We start from the raw sequence: 26,715 nt of genomic DNA on the forward strand, positions 1-26,715 counted from the left end.
AGTTTATTTATTCTTTTACTTTATAAATGTAGGTGTTTGTGACAATTCTTTCTCTGTGAACTGTAAATTGGAGCTAAAATCATCTTTTCTTTGAAAGAAAAAAAATTATACTCCCTTGATAGGACCTCAATAGAGAAAAAGTGTTCCGATATATATCGGAACAGTTTTACTGTGCTGATATATATCGGAACACTTTTTTTCTTATGAAACTCCATAGAGATTTCCGTGTTGATATATATCGCAACAGTTTTGTAAGATATCAGCACAGTTTTGTAGTAATAATGTGTGTTACTATGTATAACATGCTGCAAAGATCAAAGGAAAATTGCCGCACTATGCGATAATGATAAAAACAACTTGTTTTCAGAATTTGGAAATGTATCCGAAAGTGTTGTTGAAAAATTTACATCCATAATATCTGAATAATTTTGTTATTTGAAAAAGAAAAAATGTGTTTATATATTATATATATAATACATTATTTATGATATATTATTTAATATATATACATGTGAAATTAAATTGTTCTGGTCTAGATATATTCTTTGAAAATTTAATTTTATTCCTAACTTTTAACTGCGTGAAACACTCCTTGAAAATCGCGGTATTTCGTAAACTGTAGCACCACTATAAGCTCCTCTCTCCAGTTAGTTCAAATGGTGTACCCCTTTTAGGAGCCGCTAGATTAAACAGAAAAAAACACAACATTTTAACGACTTCTTCTCAAGAACCGCTTAATGGATCTTCATCAAACTTGGTCTGTAGCATTATTGTAAGGTCCCTTCTCAAACCCGTTAGAGCATTAGGGAGCATTTGGCCGCTAGAGCTAAAAATAGAAATACCCTTTAAATGACCTTTCCTCATGAATCACTTGACGGATCTTCATCAAACCGGGTCATTATAAGGTCTTCTGTCAAATTTATTCAAATGGGTACACTGAGCGCCTTTAAAGGACCACTAGAGTTAAAAATAGAACCAGTATTCAACAACTTCTTCTCATGAAACGCTTGATGGATTTTCATCAAACTTGGTCTGTAGCATCATTGTAAGGTCTTCTCCCTATTTCATTCCATTGGAGCACCTAGTCCCTTTTAGGAGGCCAATTGAGCTAAATGTATCTTTCAATGTCTTCTTTTTTTTCTCAGATGGAGCACTTGGCCCCATTGGAGGACCATTAGAGCTAAAAATAGAAAAAATAACAATTTCTTCTCATTAACCGCTTGATGGATCTTCATCAATCTTTGTATGTAGAATCATATTAATGTCCTCCCTAAAATTTCAAGTGTTCAGATGAGAGTACAGGACCTGTTTCATGCTACGTGAACTAAAAACAAATTGTTACCAAAGTGCAAAAAGAGAATAACTGCACTGCCCCCCCCCCCCCCCCCCCCCAAAAAAAAAAAACAAAAACAAAAACAAAACCAACAGCAATTACCCACTTTTTGTGCTGAATGATAAAAATATGCACTATTTACAGTGCTACATACCTTTAAGCTGATATATAAATCAACAATATAACAAGAGGGTCATGATGACCCTATATCGCTCACCTGTTAAACTTGGCCTTGGCATCATCAAGATAAACATTCTGACCAAGTTTCATTAAGATAGGGTCATAAATGTGGCCTCAAGTGTTTACAAGCTTTACCTTTGATTTGAGTGATGACCTAGTTTTTGACCCCGCATGACCCAGTTTCAAACCTGGCCTAGGAATCATCAACATAAACATTATGACCAAGTTTCATGAAGATAGGGTCATAAATGTGGCCTCAAGAGTGTTAACAAGCTTTTCCTTTGATTTGTCCAGGTGACCTAGTTTTTGACCCCATCTGAGCCAGTTTTGAACTTATCATAGGAATCATCAAGATAAACATTCTGACCAAGTTTCATGAGGATAGGGTCATAAATGTGGCCTCTAGGGTATCAACAAACTTTTCCTTTGATTTGACCTGGTGACCTAGTTTTTTACCCCACATGACCCAGCTTCGAACTGGGCCTAGAGATCATCAAGATAAACATTCTGTGATAGTTTGTATCCAATCAAAGCATAGATGAAACCCCTATTTGGCTGAAAGGGCCAAAATAGAAAATTTTGCCCGTTTCAGGGGCAGTAACTCTAGAACCTATGATGGAATCTAGCCGTTTTTCGAAAGGAACCGAGATCTTATTGTGAGTTGAGTTGTGTGTAAGTGTGGTTAAAGTAATTTAAATTAATGTGAATGCGACAAAAGAAAGATAAAAAAGAGAGAATTCCAAACTGAATTTATTTATAAATTATTTATAAAGGATATGACAGATATCTACTGATCAAGGCAAACAGTAAATATTTATGCGAGATACAAGTCTCTTCTTTATATGTACATAAATCAGCATCATAACATATCACTTACAACTGGATCTAAAAGTAGGCATACGACAAAATATTGAGTGGAGTCTTGGAGTGAGATCTTGGAGTCTAATTTTGGAGTGAGATTTTGGAGTCAAATTGAATATGGTTTTTCATTCAAAGTTTGAAAAGTTATTAAGATTAAAAGCAGTGGTACTATTGGTTTATTAGTGAAATTTCGTAAGACGAAATACAGTAATGATTAATGCATGTTGCTGTTGCTGTTGCTGTTGCCAACTATAATGAGACTGGTGATTGTTGGTATGAAGAGTCAAACTTAATATAACAGGAGACTGGTAGTTATACGTTTGATTATGGAAATGTTGATGATTTGTTTTATATAATTGTTTACAACAAAAACTATTGATTGTTGTTCGTGCCTTTAGGATGAAAATGTATATCACCTATCATGTAACCGTCATCATTATCATCATCATTGATATCCTGAAAACCAATTTATCACCCTTGACAGACAAAATAATTGAACACTCTTAAGGCAAAAAATTGTCCAAATTTCAATCATCGCCATTACTATTAACAACAATACAAACACATGTAGTCATCATCAACAACAACAATCCGTTATCTTCAGATGACATCTTTTTTTCATCTTGTTCATCAGCAAAAACATCAGTAGAACTAACAATGATATAATGATGATGTAATGACAGATGATGATTATTATGATGATGATATTGATGACAGTGGTGATTGTGATGATGATGTTAATGATGATAACGATGGTAATGATAACGATGATTACCTGGTGTTGTTGTTGGTGGTGGTGGTAATGATGATGATGGTGGTGAAGATGATAATGTTGATGATGATGCTGGTAATGATGATCTTGATGATGGTGGTGCTGCTGGTGATGATAGTGTTTGTAATGATGATAATTGTCGTTATGGTTGTTCGATAGTGGTGATGCTGATGATAGTAGTGGTGGTGATAAAAATGTTATTACATTTAACTGAAGCATCACTTCAAAACAAATGTTTTAATTACACTTTCATCACACAAACATCAATGATTTTCATCAATAACAACAATATAAATCATCATCATCATCATCATATACAATTATGCCATTCTTATTTCACTCACAACATTGTAATGAAAATATTTTCATCACTACCAACATAATCATCAAAAACATCCTGTCATAAAAATCATCATCGTCATCATCATTATCATCATCGACAGCAGCAGCAGCAATAAAAAATCAAAGCAAAATCATCATAAAGAAGCGGCATAACTACATGTCATTCTTTTCCCTCCCTTTCTCAATTCAAAAAAATAACAACATCATCATCATCAGTGCTATTAACATCATCAGCTGCATTTTTATCAGCAGCATTATAAAAACATTGACAAAGTAATATCAGCATACTTCGCATGAATATCATCATCAAACAAGAGCTGTCACAGGAGACAGCGCGCTCGACTATTTCGATGCTGGATAGTGAAACTGGGCACATCTGAGGAAACTGGAGCTGTCACTGGAGTGTTTTATGACTCCAAGAGTGGATGAAGATATTGCACAAAAGCTTGAGTCTGTGTCAAAAATATTAAGTAATAAGAGAGGTAACGATAAAGTGTATCAAAACACTATATAAGTATAATTCTAAGCAAAAAAGGGGCATAATTCATAAAATATTGGTGCAAGAGTTATGCACCTTGTGTTATATGATGTGGGTGATGATGTTAAATAACTACTTCAAGTTTGAATCAAATGCTTTTCGAATGACTGAGATATAGTGAAAATGCATCAAAATTAAGCTTAAATTCTAAGGATAAGGGGACATAATTCATGAAAAATTGGTGCCAGAGTTATGCACCTTGTGTCATGATGTGGGTGATAAGGTGGAACAACTATTTTAAGTTTGAATCAAATCTATTTAGTAATACTGAGATTGAGTGAAAGTGTATCAAAACTTTAACCTGGAATTCTAAGTAAAAAGGGGGGATAATTAATGAAATAATGGTGCAAGAGTTATGGCCCTTGTGTCATATGATGTGAGTGATGATGTTGAACAACTATTTTAAGTCTGAATCAAATCCATTTAGTAATAACTGAGATATAGTGTAAGTGCATCAAAACTTTAACCTGAAATTCTGAGTAAAAGGGGTGATAATTCATTAAATATTGGTACCAGAGTTATTGGCCTTGTGTCATGTGATGTGGGAGATAATGTGGAACAATACTTTCAGTTTGAATCAAATCCATTTAAGAATAACTGAGATAGAGTGAAAGTGCATCAAAACTTTAACCTGAAAATCTATGTAAAAAGATGGGATAATTCATGAAATATTGGTGAGAGAGTTATGGCCCCTGTGTCATATGATGTGGATGATGATGAGGAATAACTATTTTAAGTTTAAAGCAAATCCATCAAGTAATTACAGAGATAAGGAGAAAAAAGAGAAAGTGTAAATATTTTTTAACCAAGGTGGGGACGCAGAAAGACGCGGACGCGGACGCCGGGGTGAGTAGGATAGCTCTCAATATACTTCGTAAAGTCGAGCTAAAAATGCTACAAAATCTATCATAATCATAATCATCATCATCATCATCAGTAGCGTCACTATTTCCAACAACATTCTCGTTCCACCACTTTCCTTCATGTAATCAATACATCTGACATGAAACAAAAACGAAACATATGATTTTGACTCCAAAATCTCACTCCAAGGTCACTCTAAAATCTCACTCCATGACTCCACTCCATGACTCCACTCCATATTTTGTCGCCTGTCCTAAAAATATCTTTTGAGCCAGAAAGCAAAACTAGGTATCTTTGTGTTATGAAATTACTACATTACGTAGGTTTTAACATTATGATATGGATCAAAGAAGGTTAACTGTATGTTCAAATTTTGTCACTACGATAGACTAAGAGACAATTTTATTCAGTAATCACCATCAACAATAGGCCTATGACTAAACTGTTATACAATAATAACTTTAAAACAATATAAACAAACAAGCGATAAAATGATAAAACAGCTTTAACGTTTTTCATATTAAGTAGTAACAATGTAACAAATGAAATTATTTGTACAACGTATTACCGGCCGAGTGTATAAATAGTGTTAAAACACGGTTTTGCTATAAATTATTTCGATTCTAATATGTCCTTAATCTAAAACAGTAGGCTAAAATATGGTAGCGCTCTTTCTTGGTCGCAACAAAAACATTTACGTCACCGCACGTTAACGTGACGTCACTCTACCGTAAACGTGTTTTAACAGAGACAAGTATATTAGAATTTCTTTTAATTTACTCCAAGTGCTAATATAAACGTTACTTAATCTGTATTAAAACAGCTCCCTTACCAAAATGAAAAGTTTGCGGCAAATTTGCCGCAACGTTGCGGTAAATTTGCCGCAAACATTTTAGTTCACCAGAACAGAGTAATAAATGTTTGCTTGAGTTCGCCGGTAGCGGCGACCTTTCGGGAAACGTTTCGGTGACTTTGCTGCAAACTCACCACAGACTTTACTGAATTAAGAGTTTGCCATAACATCGCCAGAAACTTTATCACATGATTTTGTTCACCAAAACGTCACCAGAATCTATTATCTATATTTTCTTCTCCAAAACATTCGCCACATGATCTTTTAATTATCTGACCAGATGTGAAAGTTCGCCAGAAGATTGCCAGAACAGTATCACATGACTTCTTCTATGTTTTTGTTGGCTGCATAGAGTTTGGCTCCATTTTCAAACTGCCAAACAGTAGTTGAACATCGATTTATTAACATGAATTATTTATGTTTCTTTACTAAACAAAAACTTCCCCAAAAAGGTGGATAAATCACCGAAGTATACTGTGGATAATTCCGTGGATAACTTTTGCGATGTAAGGTTAGTTTTCACATTATTACGCATGCAAAACCAGAATGATTTTTATACGGTTAGCCTTTGTTTATTTCAGACATGTGTCACCTAAATACCATTAGATACAATAGATTGCAATAAATAATTTAGTGAATCTGCAAATTTACATTTGCACACAGAGGAAATTTTTGCAAATTAGTTGTCAGCTTTCACAACGGTCAGCTTTCACAACGGTTCCTTTAAAATATTTAAAGAGTTTCAAACCCATGTAAGCATAAAATATATTTACTAACGACGTACTTTATCATAATGATCTCGTGCATTTGTATTTTATCTTTATAATTATTTAGAAAAGATAAATCATTATTAGCAGATAATATTTTGCTAATTTAATAGACCTTTCTTACTTTTCTTGAAAATATATCCTTTGTTCTTCAAAAACAAAAGGTCTGTTACTTTAGCGCCAAACGTTTGCAGCAAATTTGCGGCAAACAAATTTGCATTATTGTTTGCTGCAAAGTCGCCGCAAACTAATTTGCATAAATAGTTTGCCAAAAGCTCGCCAGAACATTGCCAGAAGTTCGCCAGAAAGGTTTTGACGAATTTGCGGCAAAGTTTTACCATGCAAATAAGGTTTGCCGCAACTTTGCTGCAAACTTCATTTGCATAAATTTGCATGGTAAAAGTTTGCCAAAAGAAAGTTTGCGGCAAATTCACCAAAACGTTTGCGGCAAATTTGCCGCAACGTTCGCCGGAAGCCTGATATTTTGGTAAGGGAGTGTATACTATTATTTAAAAACTAAAACTGCACAATTTTCTACATATTAGAGGCTATATAACAAGAAACCAACCTTTTTTAATCAAACTAAACCATAAACATTAAAACCACACAAATACATAATGAGTGTCCACACATGTTTGAAGTCTTTAAGACAAGAGAAAGAATCACAAAACAGAAAGTGTTATAGCATCAAACCAAAACTGTCTGGTGGTCTGTTCTATGATTTGCCAGATGAGTCTTCGAGAGGAACAAATGAACCCTGAAAACAGAACAGAATGCATCATATATTTTACGGCAACAGGGGTTGATTTCTATGTGATAAAACAATCAAATATAAATACTGCCGCCTAGGTGTACTTTACAGCTGCGAATAAAGCTTAAATTTGAACTGAAAAACATAGATAAGAATGACGACACTACAATACAAGTATTCTTATTTCTACTGTACAATAAAACAAGATCATTACTACGATATATTAAAAGAAATTTTTGAAATTATAAAGAAAACTTACATATTATTGTCAAAACTTCTTCAGTTTGGAGCAAAATAGTACAAAATTTTCTCTAAAAATTGATTTATAGATTTGAATACAAGAAGACAAAAGCGTTTCAGCACGTAGCCTTGAGTTAGAATATACACTTTCATTATTGCATAACGTGTTACTATTTCCTTTATTCATTCCAAGGTACCCGAAAAATGTAAATGACTAAATATGCACGAATAATTTCCTTGCTTTAATTAAACATTGAAATATTACAAACCATAATTATATTTTAATAAGACAACGAAGGCATTCCGACTGAAGTATGTAGAGTTTATTTTTATTTTCCAAAATGCGATTCAAGAAAGGAAAATATTCAGTCCTCATTATTTTTATCGTCATGGGCTAATTATATGCAAATACAGTGAAAGAAATATGAACAGAATCACACAAGCACGTGTCCACTTTTTGGATCGATTGTCTGCAGACCGAACAAAAGTAGTGCCGTAGGTACAAACAAATAGTTCCGTGCCATACATTTATTTAACCATCAAAATATAATTATTTTGCCACGACGGTATTTTCAGCTGTCGAACGTCAATATTAACGTATTTTTCAGTCAGTATAATATACATTTCTGTTGTTTTTTGTTCTGACTGCAGTAATATATTAATGCGCGAAAACTAGGTCACCGGACAAACGCCGAAGATATAAATAGATTTATTGGCTAATATATTTACGACTATTTTGGATTCTGGCTAATACATATACGATTATAGTAGCATAGCATAGCGAGACACGGGAAAGTTATGAGTTGTAAATACTGTGGATGAGAAATATTTGTTCGATTTTATAGATGTTTTCTATGGTTTTACTTAATTATTCATTCCGTCAGTTAGCGCTTACATACAAATGTATATGTATTCCATCAAAATGTTGATACAATAATGAAATGACGGCGCTAGGAACATTACACGTTACTTTTAAATCAAAGGTTCACTCTGAACAGCATGTTAGTATTGTTACACTTTACTATTGATTATTCTCCGCGCCTAATTCATAGATATGTCACTCAGTTTGCATACCTATATTGGATTGACAGCAGTCGGAATATTGGCGGGTAGGCGCTATATCTGCCCGATATAAAAATATGACCCACACCATTTTTCCCTAACGATTAGGCTGCATAGTGTTATGTGTGTAAAATATGATTAAAAATCCCCTCAGTCAGTACCTAACCATTCATATATGTTAAACACATAAAAAACAACAAAGGTCAAGTACTGGCCAGATGTCGTAAGAAATGCAACTTAAATAAAATAATGTTATAAATGTAACCTGTTTGGCATGCCGATTTCAACGTTGATGAGTTTTTTGTCAATAACAGTGAACAGCGTAAAAGACGGAGTATCCCCAGTGACGGATAGACGGTTTGATACCTGATCGATATCGGACCTTGACATGATATCGGTCCGACTTAAAACCAGTGAGCAAAACTATAATGGTCTGACATCATTTTACGATATCTATCCTATAAAAAAGAGATATTGGTCCAAGGATGGTTAGATATGGACTGGATTAGATAACACTTTTATAAAGTGCTGAAACGTTTTCTAAACGAAACAGAAATTATTTCAGGGACTACATCTTCCGCTGGCTTTACAGACCTTCATTTTGGAAATTTGTATAGAAAGGTTGTTTTATTTTTTGAAAAATATATTACGTACTAGTAAATCAAACAATAATTTGTTTCTAAATGCTTAAAAGCATCAAGTTCAGTTAAACGGTCAAAAGTATTCATGAATGCAATTACGGGCTAATACTGATGGCGGGTTATGGTTTTATCGGTCACGCAAAATATTGCAAAGGGCTCTGTCTTAAGTTACTTGCAGTATTTCAATTCATATGTACACAGAGTATAACTTACGGATAACAGATCAGAGGCTAATAAATATGTTTCGAGAAATAATTGACGAGGAGTATGTATTAAACAGTCGTATTTTTACATGCGGAGAAGGCAGTGGCTAGGTAACCGATTCCGTCAATGTCAAATAGCTAATGTTAATTGATAAATGATAAATGCTAATCGTCAAAATCTTGTACAATCTGTGTTGTTCAAAGACAACCGATCCTCCAGTACTTTCAGTGCTTTGATTATTCACTCTATTAAACATCCCTCAAATACATCATGCAAGTCAATTTACGACGGCATATCCTACCTGTGGTAGCGGAATATCGTTCTCCTTGCACCATTCTGAGAATGATTGTTCAATGACATCAAAAAGCTGGGAATCTGTTACACTACAGTACACGCGTATATACTGCTCCGCAAAGGTATCCGGCAGGACAAAGGAAACCTATATACAGATTTAAAATTAATTTAAAATCAAGCAAATGCAAAACCCTTTCGAAACAAAGATACAACAGTAGATGAACCAGTTCCTTTGTTTTTGAAAGTCATTTCGATAAAAAAAAAGCTAAAAGTGCTAAAAGCATTTTCAAAAACTAATTTCGTTTATGTTAGTGTAATTGAAGACGTGGGGCTAATATTCAGATTTAGAACAACTTTTTAATTATACAGTTTTTTCAGCATTTTCTATACTGCCGAATGGTGACGCCTGTATTCGTACAAATACCTGTTACGAATAATATAGCAAAGGTGAGGTTCAACCGACGCATAAGTCCTTCTTTTTGATAGAAATTTTCACTAAACAAGAGCGATAAAGAAAACATACATATTGAATAAAATAACATGTATATGCTAGAGAAACATTATCAAAATGCAAATTTCTGTTGAAAATTTATCCACGTATTGGTCAAAATACCTGTTCTTTGTTAATCCTTATGGCCGTGTCTTCTTGTCCTTTCTTGAAAAACCAGACCTTTGTTACTGGGTCTTTGTCCTTACTTCCGTAGTCCAGGTTCACCACCTTAAAATCATTATTAATAGTATAACTGATTATAAAGAATCACAAGGAGTGTATGCTAAATCGAATATATATGACAATGACAGCTTTTGAACACCAATTAATGACACCAGAAAAAGAAATAAAGTCACACAGAACATACTTTTACTGAAAACGGACTATAACATGTAAAATACGTATATCAAGACATAATTATAGTTATCCACATGTCAACAGTAACAAAGAAAAGCTTCTGTTGAACAAATGTCAAGTAATTCCAAGCATTTCTGTCAATTACATCTGAAAATACATTTCTTTAAATTTGTTCGTGACCAAGTAGTTAGTAACTTGGATTTTCTCCTAAAACTAAAGGCTGAAAAAGTCGCCATATGACCATAACTTTAACTGTTTCGGTGCGCCTTGAAATCTCAAAATATCTTACTGTCTTGTATTCCGTTTCATAACGCTACAAATAAGGAACGTATATACATTCATTATACTTTTAACGATAGCGAAAGACCGCCCCTCTGAATATCATTTCAGGCACAGCTAAAAGGCAAGACTGACAGCTTACGCTGGGTTTCGAAACCTAGGAGGGAGAAGGTGATCCTAAGTATGCATTTTCAATTAGTAGCTCGGCCACTGAGGTCCCCAATAAGGTGTAGAACATACTTTGTGCCTTTATATGATAAGTACATCTCTACTAAATTGTATATAATTCATAGACACGTTGATCCAGATTCATAATACTATTCCCATCTACGAACAAGACAATAGTACACCTTGTAAAGTTTTCTAACTTTGTCATAACGATTTGTGGATAAACAGGTTAATTTACATTCATGTATAACTATTTAAGGCATATCTAAGAGCGAAAGATGGATTGGGTTAAATGGTCCGACTCTAAATAGCTGTACTGAAAGTATGCTTACATCTATTTCCAGGATTTCTGATAAATCTGTCCTATAAGGCGTTTTCAGATTAATTTTGTTAAACAAATTTTCTTGGACGGCCGTCTTCTCTATCAAGCCATTCTGTAACATAAAGAAATGTCATAAATGTAGTTTTCGTAAATCTAGCAAACAACCGGCCTGTTTTTCAGTTCTAATATTCTAACATTAATCGGGACCAAGGGCTTACAATAAAGCAATCTCGATTTAATTTCATTGCAACAATATACGTAACAAAAGTTGACAATTAAAAAAAATCTAAAATGTTCACGAGGAGCCCCTTAAGTGAGAATTAATTATAACACTATTTTAATCACACTGGCCGCAGCTTTATCAGATCAGGTAGTTCCAACGTTGTTTGAATGGAGAAATTTACGCAGAACAAGTGGAATAAAGCACACATTCCTGGTCATGTAAGTAAGATTAAAAGGAATTTCTACCCAATATATATATATCGAATAAAATGAAAGCGATGGGTGCACCTGAAGCGCAAATGTATTCATTTCTTAGTACATATGTTTTTTTAGCTGAGATTTGTGCCGTTTATTCAAACGCTTCTGTACAGTGTGGCGGGGGAAGGAGACATTTTTTTTATTGTTTTGAGAGTTCATTGATACTTTCCGGTCTAATGTTCAGCGAAATTAAAATTGCAAATACAATATAATATGTATTAGAATGGCAGGATCAGTATAATGATATAGAACGTTCTTATAATGACTTTTTTTATGAGAAAGTAAGAAACAAAACTTGATTGCATTGCGTAGTGACACACTCGACACTGCGTTGCGTTAGGTTTTCGGCTGACTTTTCAGAAACAAACCCGATTAATTGTATGAAAATACGCATGACTTGTCTTAAGAAGTAGTTCTTTAAAGATAAAGTGTTTCAATGGTTTGTTCATCCCGATAAGCACTGCATATGATGCAATAGTCTCAAAAGGTGACGCAAATCCTTTCTCCGGTCAGATCTCTAAATAAATACAGTGCTAAGAAATTGACAAATTTGCGCTGCATGTCCACCCGTCTGTTTCATTTAATTCGGTACATGACGAGTAGAAATTCCTTCAACTAATACTTACAAGACCGAAAATGTGTAAATTCGTCCATATTTCTGCACTTGTTCTGCGTAAAATTCACCACTCAAACAACATTAGAACCTCTTGATCTGATAAACCAATGTGCCAGTGTGTTAATAGTTTGAGTTTACTGCCTAAAGAACGGCAATCAGATATAATTTAAACGCGAAACAAACCTTACAATTGTTATACAACTAATTTAGTCTGAACGTATTTACTCTTAGTAAATAATAAAATCTGTAAAAAGATCCTTTGGAAGCAAAGAATTTCAACCAAGAAGAATAATAGCAGACTCGGTTTGATTGAGTCTGTTCATGAGAGGTAATGAAATGTGCAACAACTTTTACGCCCCCTAGCACCGGCTTAAGCGGAACTCTATTACACATATGTTGAATGGACTCCATGATCCCAAAGGACCAGAAAATATAACAACACTGAATCCAAGTACGGTGATATTTTTTACAGCCGCCACACGGCACTTAAAGATTGCTGTTGTGATAGTTAATAAAATCTGTAAAAATATTTCATAAAGAATTGTGGGAGTTCCAATGCCGTTATGTCTGGGTCATCAACATAAGCGGCTAAAACACCCTAACCCTTTTTATCATTTTGTAAATTTTACCTTTTTAACATCAACTTGAGTTTGAATGATGCATTTGTAGAAGTCTCTTTGAAGTATCCTGTCTACAGTGGCTCTAGATTTCTCTAAACCGACTTTAGAGGACCGCTGTATCTTTTGCAGAATATCATCGGTCAGATGCGTATACGCCTTCATGTCGTGAACGGTGTCAGATATCCGAAGTCGATCTCTTAATTAGCAATAAGTGTGTTAATTTGAAACTCCTTGTTTTCACTAAACTGAACTTAAATTAAATTTGAGTTAATGTTCGTTCTACTGCTAAAAGTAAAACGGACGAGGAGTTTCAAAATATTTGGATGTGCAAGTATTTTGTTGTGTATAAAATGTCAATAATAAACACGTACCCAAATTTTATATATATATCTATACCCAAAAGAAAAAATTCGGACAGAATGCAAGTTCATCGATTTGTGCGAAAAATTAAAAAAAAACCCAGATCAGCTAAGATCAGGGCAGTGTAATTGTAGGACATCCCGTGACGTCATTATTCGACATAACATACGTCGCTTGGAGAATGTTAAATGAAAACATTTTGCGGAAATATGAGATGTGATCATATTTTTCAAATATCATTGGCTTTTTGAATATGGACTAAATTTTGAAATTTCTCTTTCATAATGATGTTTTCTCTTTTTGCGTATCATGATGAATTCAAACAAATAATGATCCCACACTTTAAAACTGTAACATATATTTTGAAACACCCTGTACGAAGATTCGCATTCTCGGTCCGACAAAACCCCTATCCAGTACCAGTGTCCATTCACTTAGGGATCTAATGAGCTCAAGAAGACAATTTCATGTAAACGTGACTGCATTGTATTGCTTACCCGTTTTCTCCAACAAAGAAAATCTGATCATTAGCATCACGCAAGGCATCTCGCACCCTAAAAGGCGAACAGTATAATGTGTGCATAACAACTTTAAAACTAATTTGATAATGTTTTTCATAAGTTAGAGAAACCCTAAAGTTACATTCCACATTTAAATTTGAAATATTAGATTCTTTTACTATTTCGTAAAGAAAAAAAAAAACGAAATATGGCATCGTAAAAATTAAAAACGATTTTTTCCCCCGGTTTTACGACGTGTATTTTGCAGAAACGCAATAATTTTTCGTAAATACAAAATATTATTTCGAAAATACGAAATATTATTTGGTTTTATGTTTATTTTTTTTTATTTGTTTTAGATATAACATTCTTTTATTCGTATTTTCAAAAGAATTCTTCATTAAAACGAATTGTTATCACAGAATAATACTTCTTATTTTCTTCGACATTTTTATGAAACTGATAATGAAAGAGTGTAAAATCGAAATTAAAATAAGCTGATCACTGCTAAATCAAATGTACGCCTCCGCAGGTCTATTTTACAAGCATTCTTTTTCTCGAGCTCTTTCTCAATAGCATCGTGTTTTATTTTACTCTACTGCGTTTAATATGTATTTAAGCAAGCAATTACTTTTTATAAGTAAAAGTATTATCTTACGTATCTAATGTATTACAATTAATAACATTAAGGGAAATATTTTAAATACGGTGCTGTTATAAATCAATCTTAACTTTCAAACTGAAGAAAATAAAATCGGCAAAAAGAACTTAAAACCACTTAAGGCTCTTTATCTAAAATCATTTTGAAAACAATTACATCAAGCCAATGATGTTGTGCGTTTTGTGTTGATAGGCTCGCCTGTATAAAGTCATCCTGGCGTAAAACATGTCATACAAATCTTGGGCAGCCTGAAAAATTTCATATAAAAGCGAGTGCAATAGTATTGGTAATGCCAGTAAAATTATAAGAGAATATACAAGATTTTTACAAGATTTACAAGATTTTATTTCATATAAACCAGAAGGTCATAGACATATGCAGCAAAATACAGCATTTATAAGTATATGGTGACAGCAAACGAAAGTTAACAATATATACAGTAATCATATCAAATGTGACGTAAAGTTTATAACTAGTAATACAGCTGATTGTAGCAATATAGACATTGGTCATATCAAATATGACGTCAAGTATAACGTTAGAAAATTGACTGTAGTATTGAAGTTTAGAATGAAATTTAAGAAGTCGCCACGGACTGATCCGAAAGAGACACTGAATTTGGAAAAGACAATAATCGGTTGTAATATACTCAGACTCTGTATTTGTGTAACTGAATGAGAGCAATAATAATATAATAGTAATATAGACAAGAGAGTATTCAAATGAAAAAAAAATATTTTCGAAAAAGTAAATAAAATAAAGTATGTTAGTATAATTAATTTTACGTTAAATAGCAACAATACGTTGGACTTCTCATTGTTTTGAAAACTACCTTGCTTTTTCGTAATCCCATGGACTGGGCTGCATGTAGTAATCGGACAATATGTCTGTCCGCCCACCACCTTGGTAGTTTGTGACTTGCAGATGACCTCTATTAATTTCGGATTGGTGAGTCAAATGTCAAGAACGTTGTAACATTTAGCTGAAAATCGGGTTTCCGATCGATAACTGAAGAATGCTTTGGCCTGCAGCCGTCAAACTTAATAGAATTATTTCTTATGGTTAGTAAATTACTATTCTTGTTTCTGAGGTCGCGGTGACATTGAGCGGATAATCGATTTGCGACAGATAGCGTAAGAATGATTTTGCATACAGTCAGCAAACTTCATGGGACGACTGCATGTAGTCACTAGATTGGCTCATCCAGCTGGCGCGTGATATAATAATGTACGGAGAGACACCTGGAGTATTCTTTGGAAAGTCACCATATGACCTATGATTGTGTCGGTGTGACGTTAAACCCAACACAAAACAAATAAATTCATTCTCACTTTGACCTCGAGAGTGAAAATGGCCACCATTGGGAGCGTACGTGTTTAACAAAAATATCTTGTTCATTCATTCCTACGTTTACAGGAAGAGCTTACGGATTTGATTAGTTAAAATAGTCTTGGCAGTTTTACCTTGTCTCTGTAACAGATTTGCCTCCTTCCTTCTGCCACAAGAACTCTTGAGTGGCGTATTAATCTGTTGTGTTCAAAGGTAGTTTTCATACCCAGCATGTAACTGTCTCGGGCAATGTAGTCCCATCTGTCCACATCGATTCCATTTACATGGTTGGCTACTATCTACAAATTTACCAATAGATGCACCAACTAGTAGAATACGTTTTATGACTTTGTTTTAAGAAATAAAATAAAAACAAAAAACAAATAAAACACTCATTAATTATCAATTTGAGTTTGAATATGTACATTTTATATCCTATATTGTTATAGGTTTTCTGAAAATTCTGACTGTTATTAATGTTACGTGAGGTGTTAACCTTACGACTGAACAAAATAAAAATATCTAAGAGGCGTGCACGAAAATCTCGAAATATTATTATGTGTTGTACTGTTTTCATCAGAACCATGGTAAATCACTAAATGGGAAGTACTGAAGAGACAGCTGCAGAGGCAGACTATAAACACCAGTGAAGGACTTCAAATTAACCCTAAAGACAACTGACAGAAACTTTACCAGTTTACTATAAAATTTAAAGGTTTTGTGTTTTGTTCTAGACGTTGCAAAACGATTATAACTGCCACAGATCTCAAATGAAACTTTTTTTCAATTTGAAATGTAGATTATTTAACATATTTATTTTTATTCAATTATAAATTGATGATCTCATCTCCCGTATAGCATTAAAATGGTTTAAACTTCATAATTACCTCATACAAAAAACTTTTGTTCTTGTCTCTTCCTTTACATGGCCAAACCTAAAACAATTAAACACCAAATACTCAGGAATCAGTCTTTACGCAATATTTGATTTAAATTTGGACAGAAACTAAATGGCAAAGCATAATAAAACATTACCCACACCTTAATCCTATTTCTTCGAGAGCGTTGCAATATTTGAAATGTCAATCTTCCATTGACGCTACTTTAGCATATGTAAATTAATTAACAGATAAGACGAAAAATGTTTAAAACGTTATTCCATAGCATCTATTGTGAATATCATTGCAAAAATAAACAAACCACGCGTTCTTGAAATGGGAACAGCAGACAATGTGACTGACATATGTAAGAATATAATAATTATTCTGGTAAACGTGTATACATAAATACTTACTTCTGCGTCTAAGTCTGCCGGAACACCAATCAGTTCTTTAATGAATTCTATATCCCTTTCTTCAAAGCCAGGTATCATCCTCTGGAAGTACTCACGAAGTTTACCCTCATTATCTCGCAACATGTATTCAAACATCTTCACAGAAGCCATCTCATGCTAAATATGCAACAAACAGATTCTAAACGTTGCAATATTGCTTAAAGTTGAAGAAAGCAGTTGTGAAAATAGGAATTTTGGAACTCCACTTATTAAGAAATAAAATGAAACATTTTTGTAAAGGGTTTAAAAAAGAGATAAATAAGCTGAATAGTCATTATGGATTTTTATACGTTCTAATACATTTATTTCTTTATATTTTATTAAGTTTTTATAATCAAAATGATGAGAACTTTCTAAATCTTATTACCTTCCACTTGATTTCAGGAATTACAGCTTGAACGACTGGAATGAATTTGTGTTCAAACACATGGGAGAAAGGTCCTTGGCCTAACAAATAAGAGACAATGTAAGAAATATCAATTAAATATTTGTCAGATCCATTAAACATTCTTCTCAAAATAGGTACATCACAAAGCGGTACGTAGGATTTACTTAAAAATGCCCTCCAAGTAAGACGTTTCAAAAATTGATAACTGATATTTAACTGGCTGTGACCTTTATAACATAAAACATACATTACTTAATAACAGCTACACATAAATCGTTTTCGAGTTACCATACATATAGGCTTCTTACCATTTTGTGTTTAAAACATAAAAAAATATGACTTTCATCAAAGAGGCGCTCTCCATCATATTATTATTATTATTTGCTTTTTAAAAGTCATTAATTTAAGTTGGTAATTAGTAACTTTTAAAAGCAAAACAAATTAAGCGTTTAAGTGTACATACAGATGTGGCGTCGCCCTCTGGTGGCCATGTTTTGACGAATCGAAACTATTTAAACAATTCTGGTAGAAAATCATTCAAAGATCATTTCTATGAAATTATCTTAAAATTTCTGAAAGTAAGAGTTTTAAAAAGTTCAGAATATACATGAAGGGAAAAGACACGATGACTTAATAGAGAGTTACCAAGAAACATTTCTATGAGTTTACTGTGAAATCAGTTGATTTCGTGGGCTCGAGATTTCATGGTTTGGACAAAAACGGTATTTCGTGTGGATGTAAAATGAAAATGAAGTTTACATGTTCGTAGGATTTGATTTCGTGGATATATTCAGCCAAAAAGCCACAAAAATTTGTCCGAACTAATATAAATGATTCCACAGTACTTAAAAATCTGACCCATACGAGAAACCAAGCAATACGCTTTAACATTCAAGCCATTAATTTCCATAATGGTGGTTTCAGAAGATATGTCATTAGGAAAAATGTTGACATTGACGGACGGGCGGATAACTAAAGATAAGCGGTTACTTGCCTTGAACACTATAACTTTCAATAAATGGTTTAGATGAGATAGTGTATGAAAAATTGTTGACGCAGACAGACGGACGGACAACAGACTACAAGTGATCACAATAATCAACCTATAGAAGATTTAGGCATTTTTTCCAGGAACGTATAATAACGTATATTTTTCAATGACTAGAATTACCAAGTACAAATTTTGCCTGTCCCGTCGAGTTCGAGCGGACGAAGTTTGACTTTATAGAAAATGGATAAAACTTCAATATAGTTAAATTTGACATAAAAAAATAGGTACAAATGTTTCTTTCACTGTAGCTGTCCTCTATTATATAATAAACCAATCAAATGGGTCGAATTTCAAAGCCAAGATAAATTTTAAACTTTAGGAAGTAGTACAAAATTATGTATTTTACCAAGATCATGGCAAAGAGCGGCTAGTTCTACACACAAAATATCTTTCGTAGTGATATTCAACTCTGGCTGACGTTCTTTCAATTCTTTTAAAAGTTTTCCGGCCAAGTGACAAACTCTGGAACAGAAATGTTAACTTCATATTAGTAAGAAACCTAACGATATTTCTCGAGATTATAAGGACATTTATATTACAATTTTAAAAGTGATTTGAAGTCAGCTCAAAAACGTAGGTCCCTTTTGTACAACTGTAAAACCAGTATTATATATAGTTATACAGACTTCAAATATGCATAGAATTTTAACTGGACACTTTAAGCAATATGTATGAACGATACGATACAACTGTCTGCACGTATTAATTCCTGACAAATACTTACCCAATGGAATGTTCGAACCTGTTATGACTTGCACCAGGGTACACTAAATATACGGTTTCCAGCTGCTTGATGTGCCGCAATCTCTGGAACTGTGATGTGTCGATGACTTTTACACACAAGGGATGCAATTCTATCTGGCCATATAACGGATCATTGAACACCTGGTCGGACATAAAAAGACAGGACCAGATAACATAATTATATAATACTAATAAATAAGACATATAATATCAGACACAGTCGGCGAATAGCAAAACTAAAGTAAAATGTATAAATATAGTAATGTTTCACTACGTAGGAGTGAACATAAAGTTGGAGGAGGGTGTAATGCGGGACCGGCCGGCTAACAGCCAGAAAAAAGTTCTACCCCTAACTGTCAATAGACATCACATTTAATGCTTATCAGTACATCTAAATGCTTTCTCAAATTTGCTTTCATTTTCATTTATCTACTGTTGTTTCTAATTACAATCAGTATTTGGGTCAAAATTAAAAAAATTGGAGAGTGTGCGGGAGGGGGCAAACAGTATCCTGCCCATCCCCCTAAGTCTCCAAATTGGGGGAGGAGGGGTGATAGCGGCCCATCGTCACTTATGTACATTTACCTTTCCGCCCAGCTTACGTCTTTTTGTTTGTGGACCGCATTCTTTTTCTGATGTATATGTATCTTCTGAAAAATTATGATTATGAAAATATTGTTATCACTCTAATCATTACAAGAATACGATAAATCATGGCGGCTATGTCGTCATTATTACGTATTTACCATTTTGATTTTGTAAACCCATCCATTTTACAAGAGTATTTGATACGACATGTTTTTTTCCACCCTGGATATTTACATACATATTAATAATATGTTCTTGATGTTTCTTATGAAATCTACAATGTATAATAAATCTTCGAGGCAATCACCTTGTGGGTGCAGATTAATTCACGATATTATTTCTTGGGACTGAAAAGTTTATTTATGGAGCTGGGTAAAATCATATTATCATAATGTTTATGCTTCTTAAAAATTGTTACCATATTTGAAAATTGAAGTGTAATCAGACAAACAGAAAGTTTAAATTTTAATAAGAAGATCAAGTCGCAAATAAGAGTGCATTTCAATTGTTTTTGGTACATATATAGTACCCATTTCTTCCGTCAGCAATTTCAGAAAATATCCCTCGCTTAAAAACTTCTTTTGTGAATAATGGGACTTTAGTTTGAAAGATCAACCGAAGGGCAATAAGAGTTAATGAAATCGCACTTGCACCACCGCCATATAGTGATTGATATTTGTGCAATATTGCATGAAGATTCATCAATGGGTTACTTTGTTATGTTGGAATTTATGGATTGTAAAACAAAGGACAGTAACTTTGAAGTTACCGAAGTGATTTTGACGAAAGTTGCGCGTGCACCACCGCCCTAGAGAGACCTACATATTTCTTACGTTTTCATGAATTTCCATCAATAGGTTACATTGATACAGAAAATATTAATGCTTTTGATAAAGCCAATTGTTTTAACTACTTTTACGTGGGTCAAGGGTGATGGTACTATAATGTTAGCAAAGGTCATGTGCTAGTATAGAAACGCCAGATATAAATCACCTTCGGCGGCGGCGGATAAAAAGAACTCGCTCACCTGAATGAGGTGATGGTGATGCAAATTTTTTAAAGTTTACCCTGAATTAGACTTGAGATTCGTGTTCCAAATTGAGATGACATTAAGCAAAACACACAAGGTAGACAGGAAAGGAGATTATAAGTAGATGAGGCTATGGTCGAGTTATGGTAAGTCTCTAGATATCATGGATTCAGGGTATTTGATGATCTAATGCATCCATACCTAATTTCTTGATGATTTCCTGGTAGTCCTCAGGAGGAATATAAACCTGCAATGTCACCATGTCATCTACCATATCTTCTATCGCCTTTGTCATATCTTGTAGACGTCTTTTCATGACCTGACCATTGAAGTAGTCCACTAAATATATCAATGAAGCTACAGAGAAGCATGTGAATTTGAATATAATTGAACCACTACTGTCACCCACGACTTCTGACCCTATTTGCTGAACATCGGCCTTAATTCTCTCGACATTTATGTTAATTTTTCTAGAAAAGGACCTGTCTGTAGAAACTGTCCCAGATGCAATGTCTTGATGGGCGGTTGAAAGAGCATTTTCAGCATCTCTATTCATTCCTGTTACACGTATTCCAATTGCCATTGCTGCAACAGACAATGACTGTTTTATTTTACAAATGTGGGCATTTTCCTTTATTAAATAGCATGTTTAGGTTCTAAATCTCGGGATCCTAGCAACGGATTAATGCTAAAATACATCATCGTATATTCTATATAAAATTAATCATGTTTTAGTTACAATGTCAGGAATGCATCCACATACACAGATCTTCTGTATAATACATGTTTGATTAAATATTCATAAAAAAGAGACAAATTTATGCTTTTATTTACTGAATGCATTATACTGAGTTATTAAAAACAAGTTAGACAATTATTTTTAGATAGTAATATCAAAATTATGAAATAATCAATGGCTGTTGCTCTGCAGCGTTCTAGTTATTATGAAACAAATCTTAAACAAATGCTAAGAAATAGGAAATATTCTATAAGTTAGAAAAAATATGGTCAATTAGTTCGAATAGTTTGAATGCATAAAAATTATAGCACAAGAGCGTGGCGAGTGTGATATTTCTTATTCGCATCCGAACTCCTGTCCATATTTCAATAAATGATAAAATTATTGGAACATGTTTAATATTTCGATTCTAACAACGCAAAAATTAATTTCCCCCACGATCAGAAAATGTTGCATCGCCAATGAAACTTTTCGTTGTTTTTAAGAAGTATTTAACTAGCAATCTAACAGCTCGAAAACTATTTGTTGATTTGTAACTTGACCCAATGTTAAGAACAGGGTGGCCACCGACTCTGGAAAACAGGGGAAAAGGCTAAAAAAAATTCCCTGCATGGAAAATTCAAGGAATTTGAAAATTTGGAAAAAATCAGGGAATTACCAGGGAATTTTTCAAAAATTGAAAGAAAAAATTTAAAAGACTGTATAATTATGTCTTTGCTACTGGTGGTTTCTCTTCTTCATAATAGTTACATTTATTTTATATAATACATAATACTATACTTAGCAAATGCACTCACTGTTTGATGATTCTAAAACTGTTATTCATCAACTATAAGAGATATGTTTTTGTTTCTAAAATGGAGAGAAGCTAAAATGGAATTGAGCAACCATTGTCCCAGAGCTCAAATACTAATACATTGTACTTTGAACATTAACATTAGTTTTGAATAGCATAACTATGAAATGTATTTTTAAAACCATAAAATTAGCAACTTCATGAGAAAACTCTTTGGCTTTGAAACCAGTAATGGAATCAAGACTAGCCTGTACATTCTGTGTAGTCTGATCAGGATTCATGTTGTTTGTTTGTGCACAATAACTGTAACAGCCATAGGTCTATAAAGTTAAAATGAACAGGATGGTTCCTGATCAGAGTACAGGCTTTTTTAATCCATACTGGCCACAAAGTCATAATGCTGGTGTCCCATGTCATGACTTGAGTTTTAAACTCAGTTTACCAGAAAGATGAAATTGTTGTTATGAATGCAAGGAGGTGTTGACAGTTGTGTGCTAATTTAGTGGACTAATTCATTTGTCTAGATATAATATTTTTCTTTTTAAGTTAAAAATTAAAACTGCAGGAAAAGTTATTGCCCACTGCCTCATATTAGAAACTAAAGTGCTGGATTGTTTATGTGTATACGTAACATCAGGCCTGTTTTGATTTACATAATTGTACTAACATTAATAGTGTTTTAAATTCAAAGTGAAAACTGCAGTTACTGGTAGTTTTGTGAGTATAGCTTGTTAGAAACCTGAATGGCTAGACTGTTTGTGATGTAGAACATTGATAATGTTTAGAAAGTTATATATTTGTAATGCTTAACGGCTTATTTGTAACCTTCTGCTTTAATATGCAGTATGATTATGAAGATTATGAAGATTGTAGTGTCTTTGTGGCATTGTAAAGGAGAATGTTAAAAATCAGACTCAGTTCATTTACATTAAAATATGATAACTGATTAAAGCTGTAATTACATTGTTAATTTGAATAATCAATGTTATAGGCAATAAAAGACACTGGAATTAGTATCACAACAAGTTACAAAATAAATAATGGTATGTACATGTATGTGAAATGTAAGTCATTGCTGCTGAAGTATTGAAGTTTTCTTTTTTGAGCTGTTTTGAGTTGTTACTTACCATGCTTACTACTCTTACTGAAGTTGCTCACTGAGATCTTAAATTACCTATATAATTGATTATTCAAACAGGATTCTGAAAATAAAATAAATAATGAATATATTTTCAAAATATAATAAATAAATATAATTTCATATGTATATAAAATAGATGTAAAATAAACGAGTTCATTGGTGGAGAAGGTATGGCTAGAAGGGGAGGATAGAGGCCATAATATTACTACATTTATATTCACAATTGTTGCTACGCTGAACAAAGTATCAGGGAAACTGACTATCCTGTCAAAGAATTTAGGGAATTATCAGGAAAATATACTTCAGATTTTTGGTGGCCACCCTGAAGAACTTACGAACTCTTGATGTGTGTATGACATACATAATACTGTATGTCATACTTTTATGACGTCACTACTTAATAATAACATGAGTTTATTCGCTCTTAATCATAATTATGTTTTTTAAAATTATATCATTAAATTATACCAGATCTATTTAGCACTTTTTTCATGATAAACATGTTCATAGGCGCTTTACATAGCGCGAAGGCAGCCGCACAGGGCGCCAAAAATTCATCTTCTACTAATACAGAGATCTGACAAGAGGAACAGAGTGAATCGCTTATGTTACAATCGTATGGGGTGACATATATCAGACTGTCATTATTATCGAAGATTAATTATAGGTTTACTTTAATCGTCTTAGAATATTCAATAAAACATTTTATAATATATTAAAAATGAAAACAAAGCTTTTACATAGATCCATCTTCGTCGAAATCTCATTTTCTTCAAATTTCATTTGATAGTTCAGCAACGTCGTATGTATTTCATCCAAATCTGAAGTATAAAAACATAAATTACTTACTCATAATCAGAAAGCAGTTGAAGAGAAAATCACTTCAATGACTAGCATGTTTTAACTTTTAATACTTTAATTCAGTAAAGAGAAGCAGATTGATGAAAATATGTATTTGCCGTTACAAAATATTGCGAAACTCTTTATTTATATATATATTTATTGCGAAAAAGTTGGACCGATATTTTTATTGGATACGAACATAATAGGGTTATTTTAATTGTAGCTTCATCTGGTCGGATCCTGGAAAAATCCACGAGAGCCGAATACAAAATACCAGATCTATCTTAATGACACGGTCATGTCTCATTTTGTTCTTTTCTTATGGAACGAAATCTTTAATGTCTATCGATATTAAGATAGAAGTGAGTGTAGTTTTTGTGTGTTCTACGTCAGGTCATACATATTAAATGAAAGTAGCCAGACAACATACAATGCAAAAGGTACAATGCGGATTTTGTTTTCCTGCTTGTTCGTTTGTTCTGTTTTGGGTTTAACGCCGTTTTTCAACAGTATTTCAGTCATGTAACGGCGGGCAGTCAACCTAACCAGTGTTCCTGGATTCTGTACCAGTACAAACCTGTTCTCCGCAAGTAACTGCCAACTTCCCCACATAGATCAGAGGTGGAGGACTAATGATTTCAGATACAATGCCGTTTATCAAAAAGTCACGGTGAACATACGCCCCGCCAGAGGTTCGAATTCACGACCCCGCGATCCGTAGACCAACGCTCAATCTACTGAACTAAGCGCTTGTTCGTATTTACGCCTGAAACGCAGGCCATATAATATGTTTGTCAGAATTTAAATAGGTATATATAGGTATATAACAAATCCTTTTATTAGATTCGTTTTTTTTTCGGCCGTAAAAAAGGACTGAGCTGACTGAATAATCTAAATTCAAAAATTTATTCCATTTTAAAAAGTCGGGATAACGTTACAGAAACAGACTCATTTCTTATAAGCGAAAACTAGTGTCATTACACTATTAGGTATTGTATTAAAGACAGGCAAGAAAGACAAACAAAGTCATCTTTTCTAAGGGGTCTTCTGGACAGGAATGTATTATGATTGGAACAACTTTACCTTGTCCATGCTGTGATATTTCTATCCCAACGTGAAATGTTTGATCATCGAAATACCACTGCTTCAGTTCTTTTTCTTCGTCTTCAACATTAGTCATTTGAACATTCTGCATATTTTCTATGACATTTTCTAGTTCGACCAGAAGCTCCGGATTGTTCAGTTCGGTTGTGCATCGACTTATTATGCCCTTGAGTCTTTCAAGGTACGTTTGATACTTGTATTCTGGAATGTCTCCCTCCCCTAAGTGTACTAACTTGTTTCTCAACTGTCGTAAAAGGTCAATGTCTTGTCGAATCTCTTTCCGCAAATCGCAGAAGTGCAACAGGAGAAAGCATAACGTGTTCAGATCCCAGAATTCTACATTTGTCGATTTTGAATATCTAGGGAATAATTTTAATTTCTGAAATTTCCCAAGTTCGCGTTTGAGTATTTTATCTTTATTGTTTTTCAGGAAATGATCGACAGTCCATGGAAAAGGGTCATGTCCTTCCGGTGTAAAGTCCTGTACCCTTTTAAGAAACAATTCTTTGGTTATACTAAATCCACAGCGATGAAGAACAGCTATCAAGTGACTATATTTTGCTGATCTTTGAGCAGGCATAGTTCTAGGCGCAGATCACCTTCAACATCGAGTACGCAATATGAGAAGGCTTCATTACCTCTGTGACAATTTCTTTTAATGCGTCAATAGGCTCGTGCGTTTCATTCTACAAATACAATAGTGAAAGAGACCAAATGAAAATGTTCAACTGGCTACAATTGTTTTGGTAGAAATGGCCGATTTCATGTAAAAATTGAGCAAGGTCAAAATAATTTGTCAATGATATTGATTGATACTTGAATGCTTTCAGTAGAAATGACTACCTGCAGAAAGCGTGTTTACTGTTTAATGACAAATGTTTGTCTTGAACAATTATTCTTTCTACTTTCTACTATACTAAAAAAAAATAAGCTCATTAGTGAGCACATATTTTTTCCTTGCCGTTGCTGATGGATTTTTGACATTTCTGAAATTTTATAACTGAAAATGTTTGTTTCTACGTGATATTTGATGCCTCGTAACTAACCCCGTGTATTAGCACTTTTCCACAATAT

The 26,715-nt window shown here is 33.6% G+C and overlaps 1 protein-coding gene across 1 annotated transcript; it reads right to left on the minus strand.

The window, feature by feature from the left end:
- Positions 1 to 2,253: 2,253 nt before the first annotated feature.
- LOC123556476 (deoxynucleoside triphosphate triphosphohydrolase SAMHD1-like) lies at positions 2,254 to 26,321 on the minus strand. The gene is made up of 17 exons (XM_053542702.1): positions 25,621 to 26,321; positions 24,435 to 24,515; positions 21,220 to 21,603; positions 19,986 to 20,050; positions 19,381 to 19,541; positions 19,003 to 19,118; positions 17,585 to 17,664; positions 17,179 to 17,334; positions 16,772 to 16,819; positions 16,019 to 16,183; positions 14,712 to 14,803; positions 13,892 to 13,948; positions 13,044 to 13,230; positions 11,329 to 11,430; positions 10,316 to 10,420; positions 9,710 to 9,847; positions 2,254 to 7,267 (listed from the first exon to the last, which is right to left on the minus strand). The coding sequence occupies exons 1-17, from the start codon at positions 26,219 to 26,221 to the stop codon at positions 7,226 to 7,228; spliced, it is 2,580 nt and encodes an 859-aa protein (XP_053398677.1). The 5' UTR covers positions 26,222 to 26,321; the 3' UTR covers positions 2,254 to 7,225.
- Positions 26,322 to 26,715: the final 394 nt, after the last annotated feature.

This window comes from Mercenaria mercenaria, chromosome 5 (genome assembly GCF_021730395.1).
Source record: "Mercenaria mercenaria strain notata chromosome 5, MADL_Memer_1, whole genome shotgun sequence".
NCBI classification, from domain to species: Eukaryota; Metazoa; Mollusca; class Bivalvia; order Venerida; family Veneridae; genus Mercenaria; species Mercenaria mercenaria.

What these genes read in the sequence shown, in the direction of transcription:
- LOC123556476 (XM_053542702.1), bottom strand. Translation starts at nt 26,221, where the DNA reads ATGCCTGCTCAAAGATCAGCAAAATATAGTCACTTGATAGCTGTTCTT. An exon ending in CACAACATCATTGGCTTGAT is followed by an intron (nt 13,949 to 14,711) that starts GTAATTGTTTTC and finishes TTCGCCTTTTAG; the next exon opens with GGTGCGAGATGCCTTGCGTG. An exon ending in CTCAAGTTGATGTTAAAAAG is followed by an intron (nt 11,431 to 13,043) that starts GTAAAATTTACA and finishes TTTATGTTACAG; the next exon opens with AATGGCTTGATAGAGAAGAC.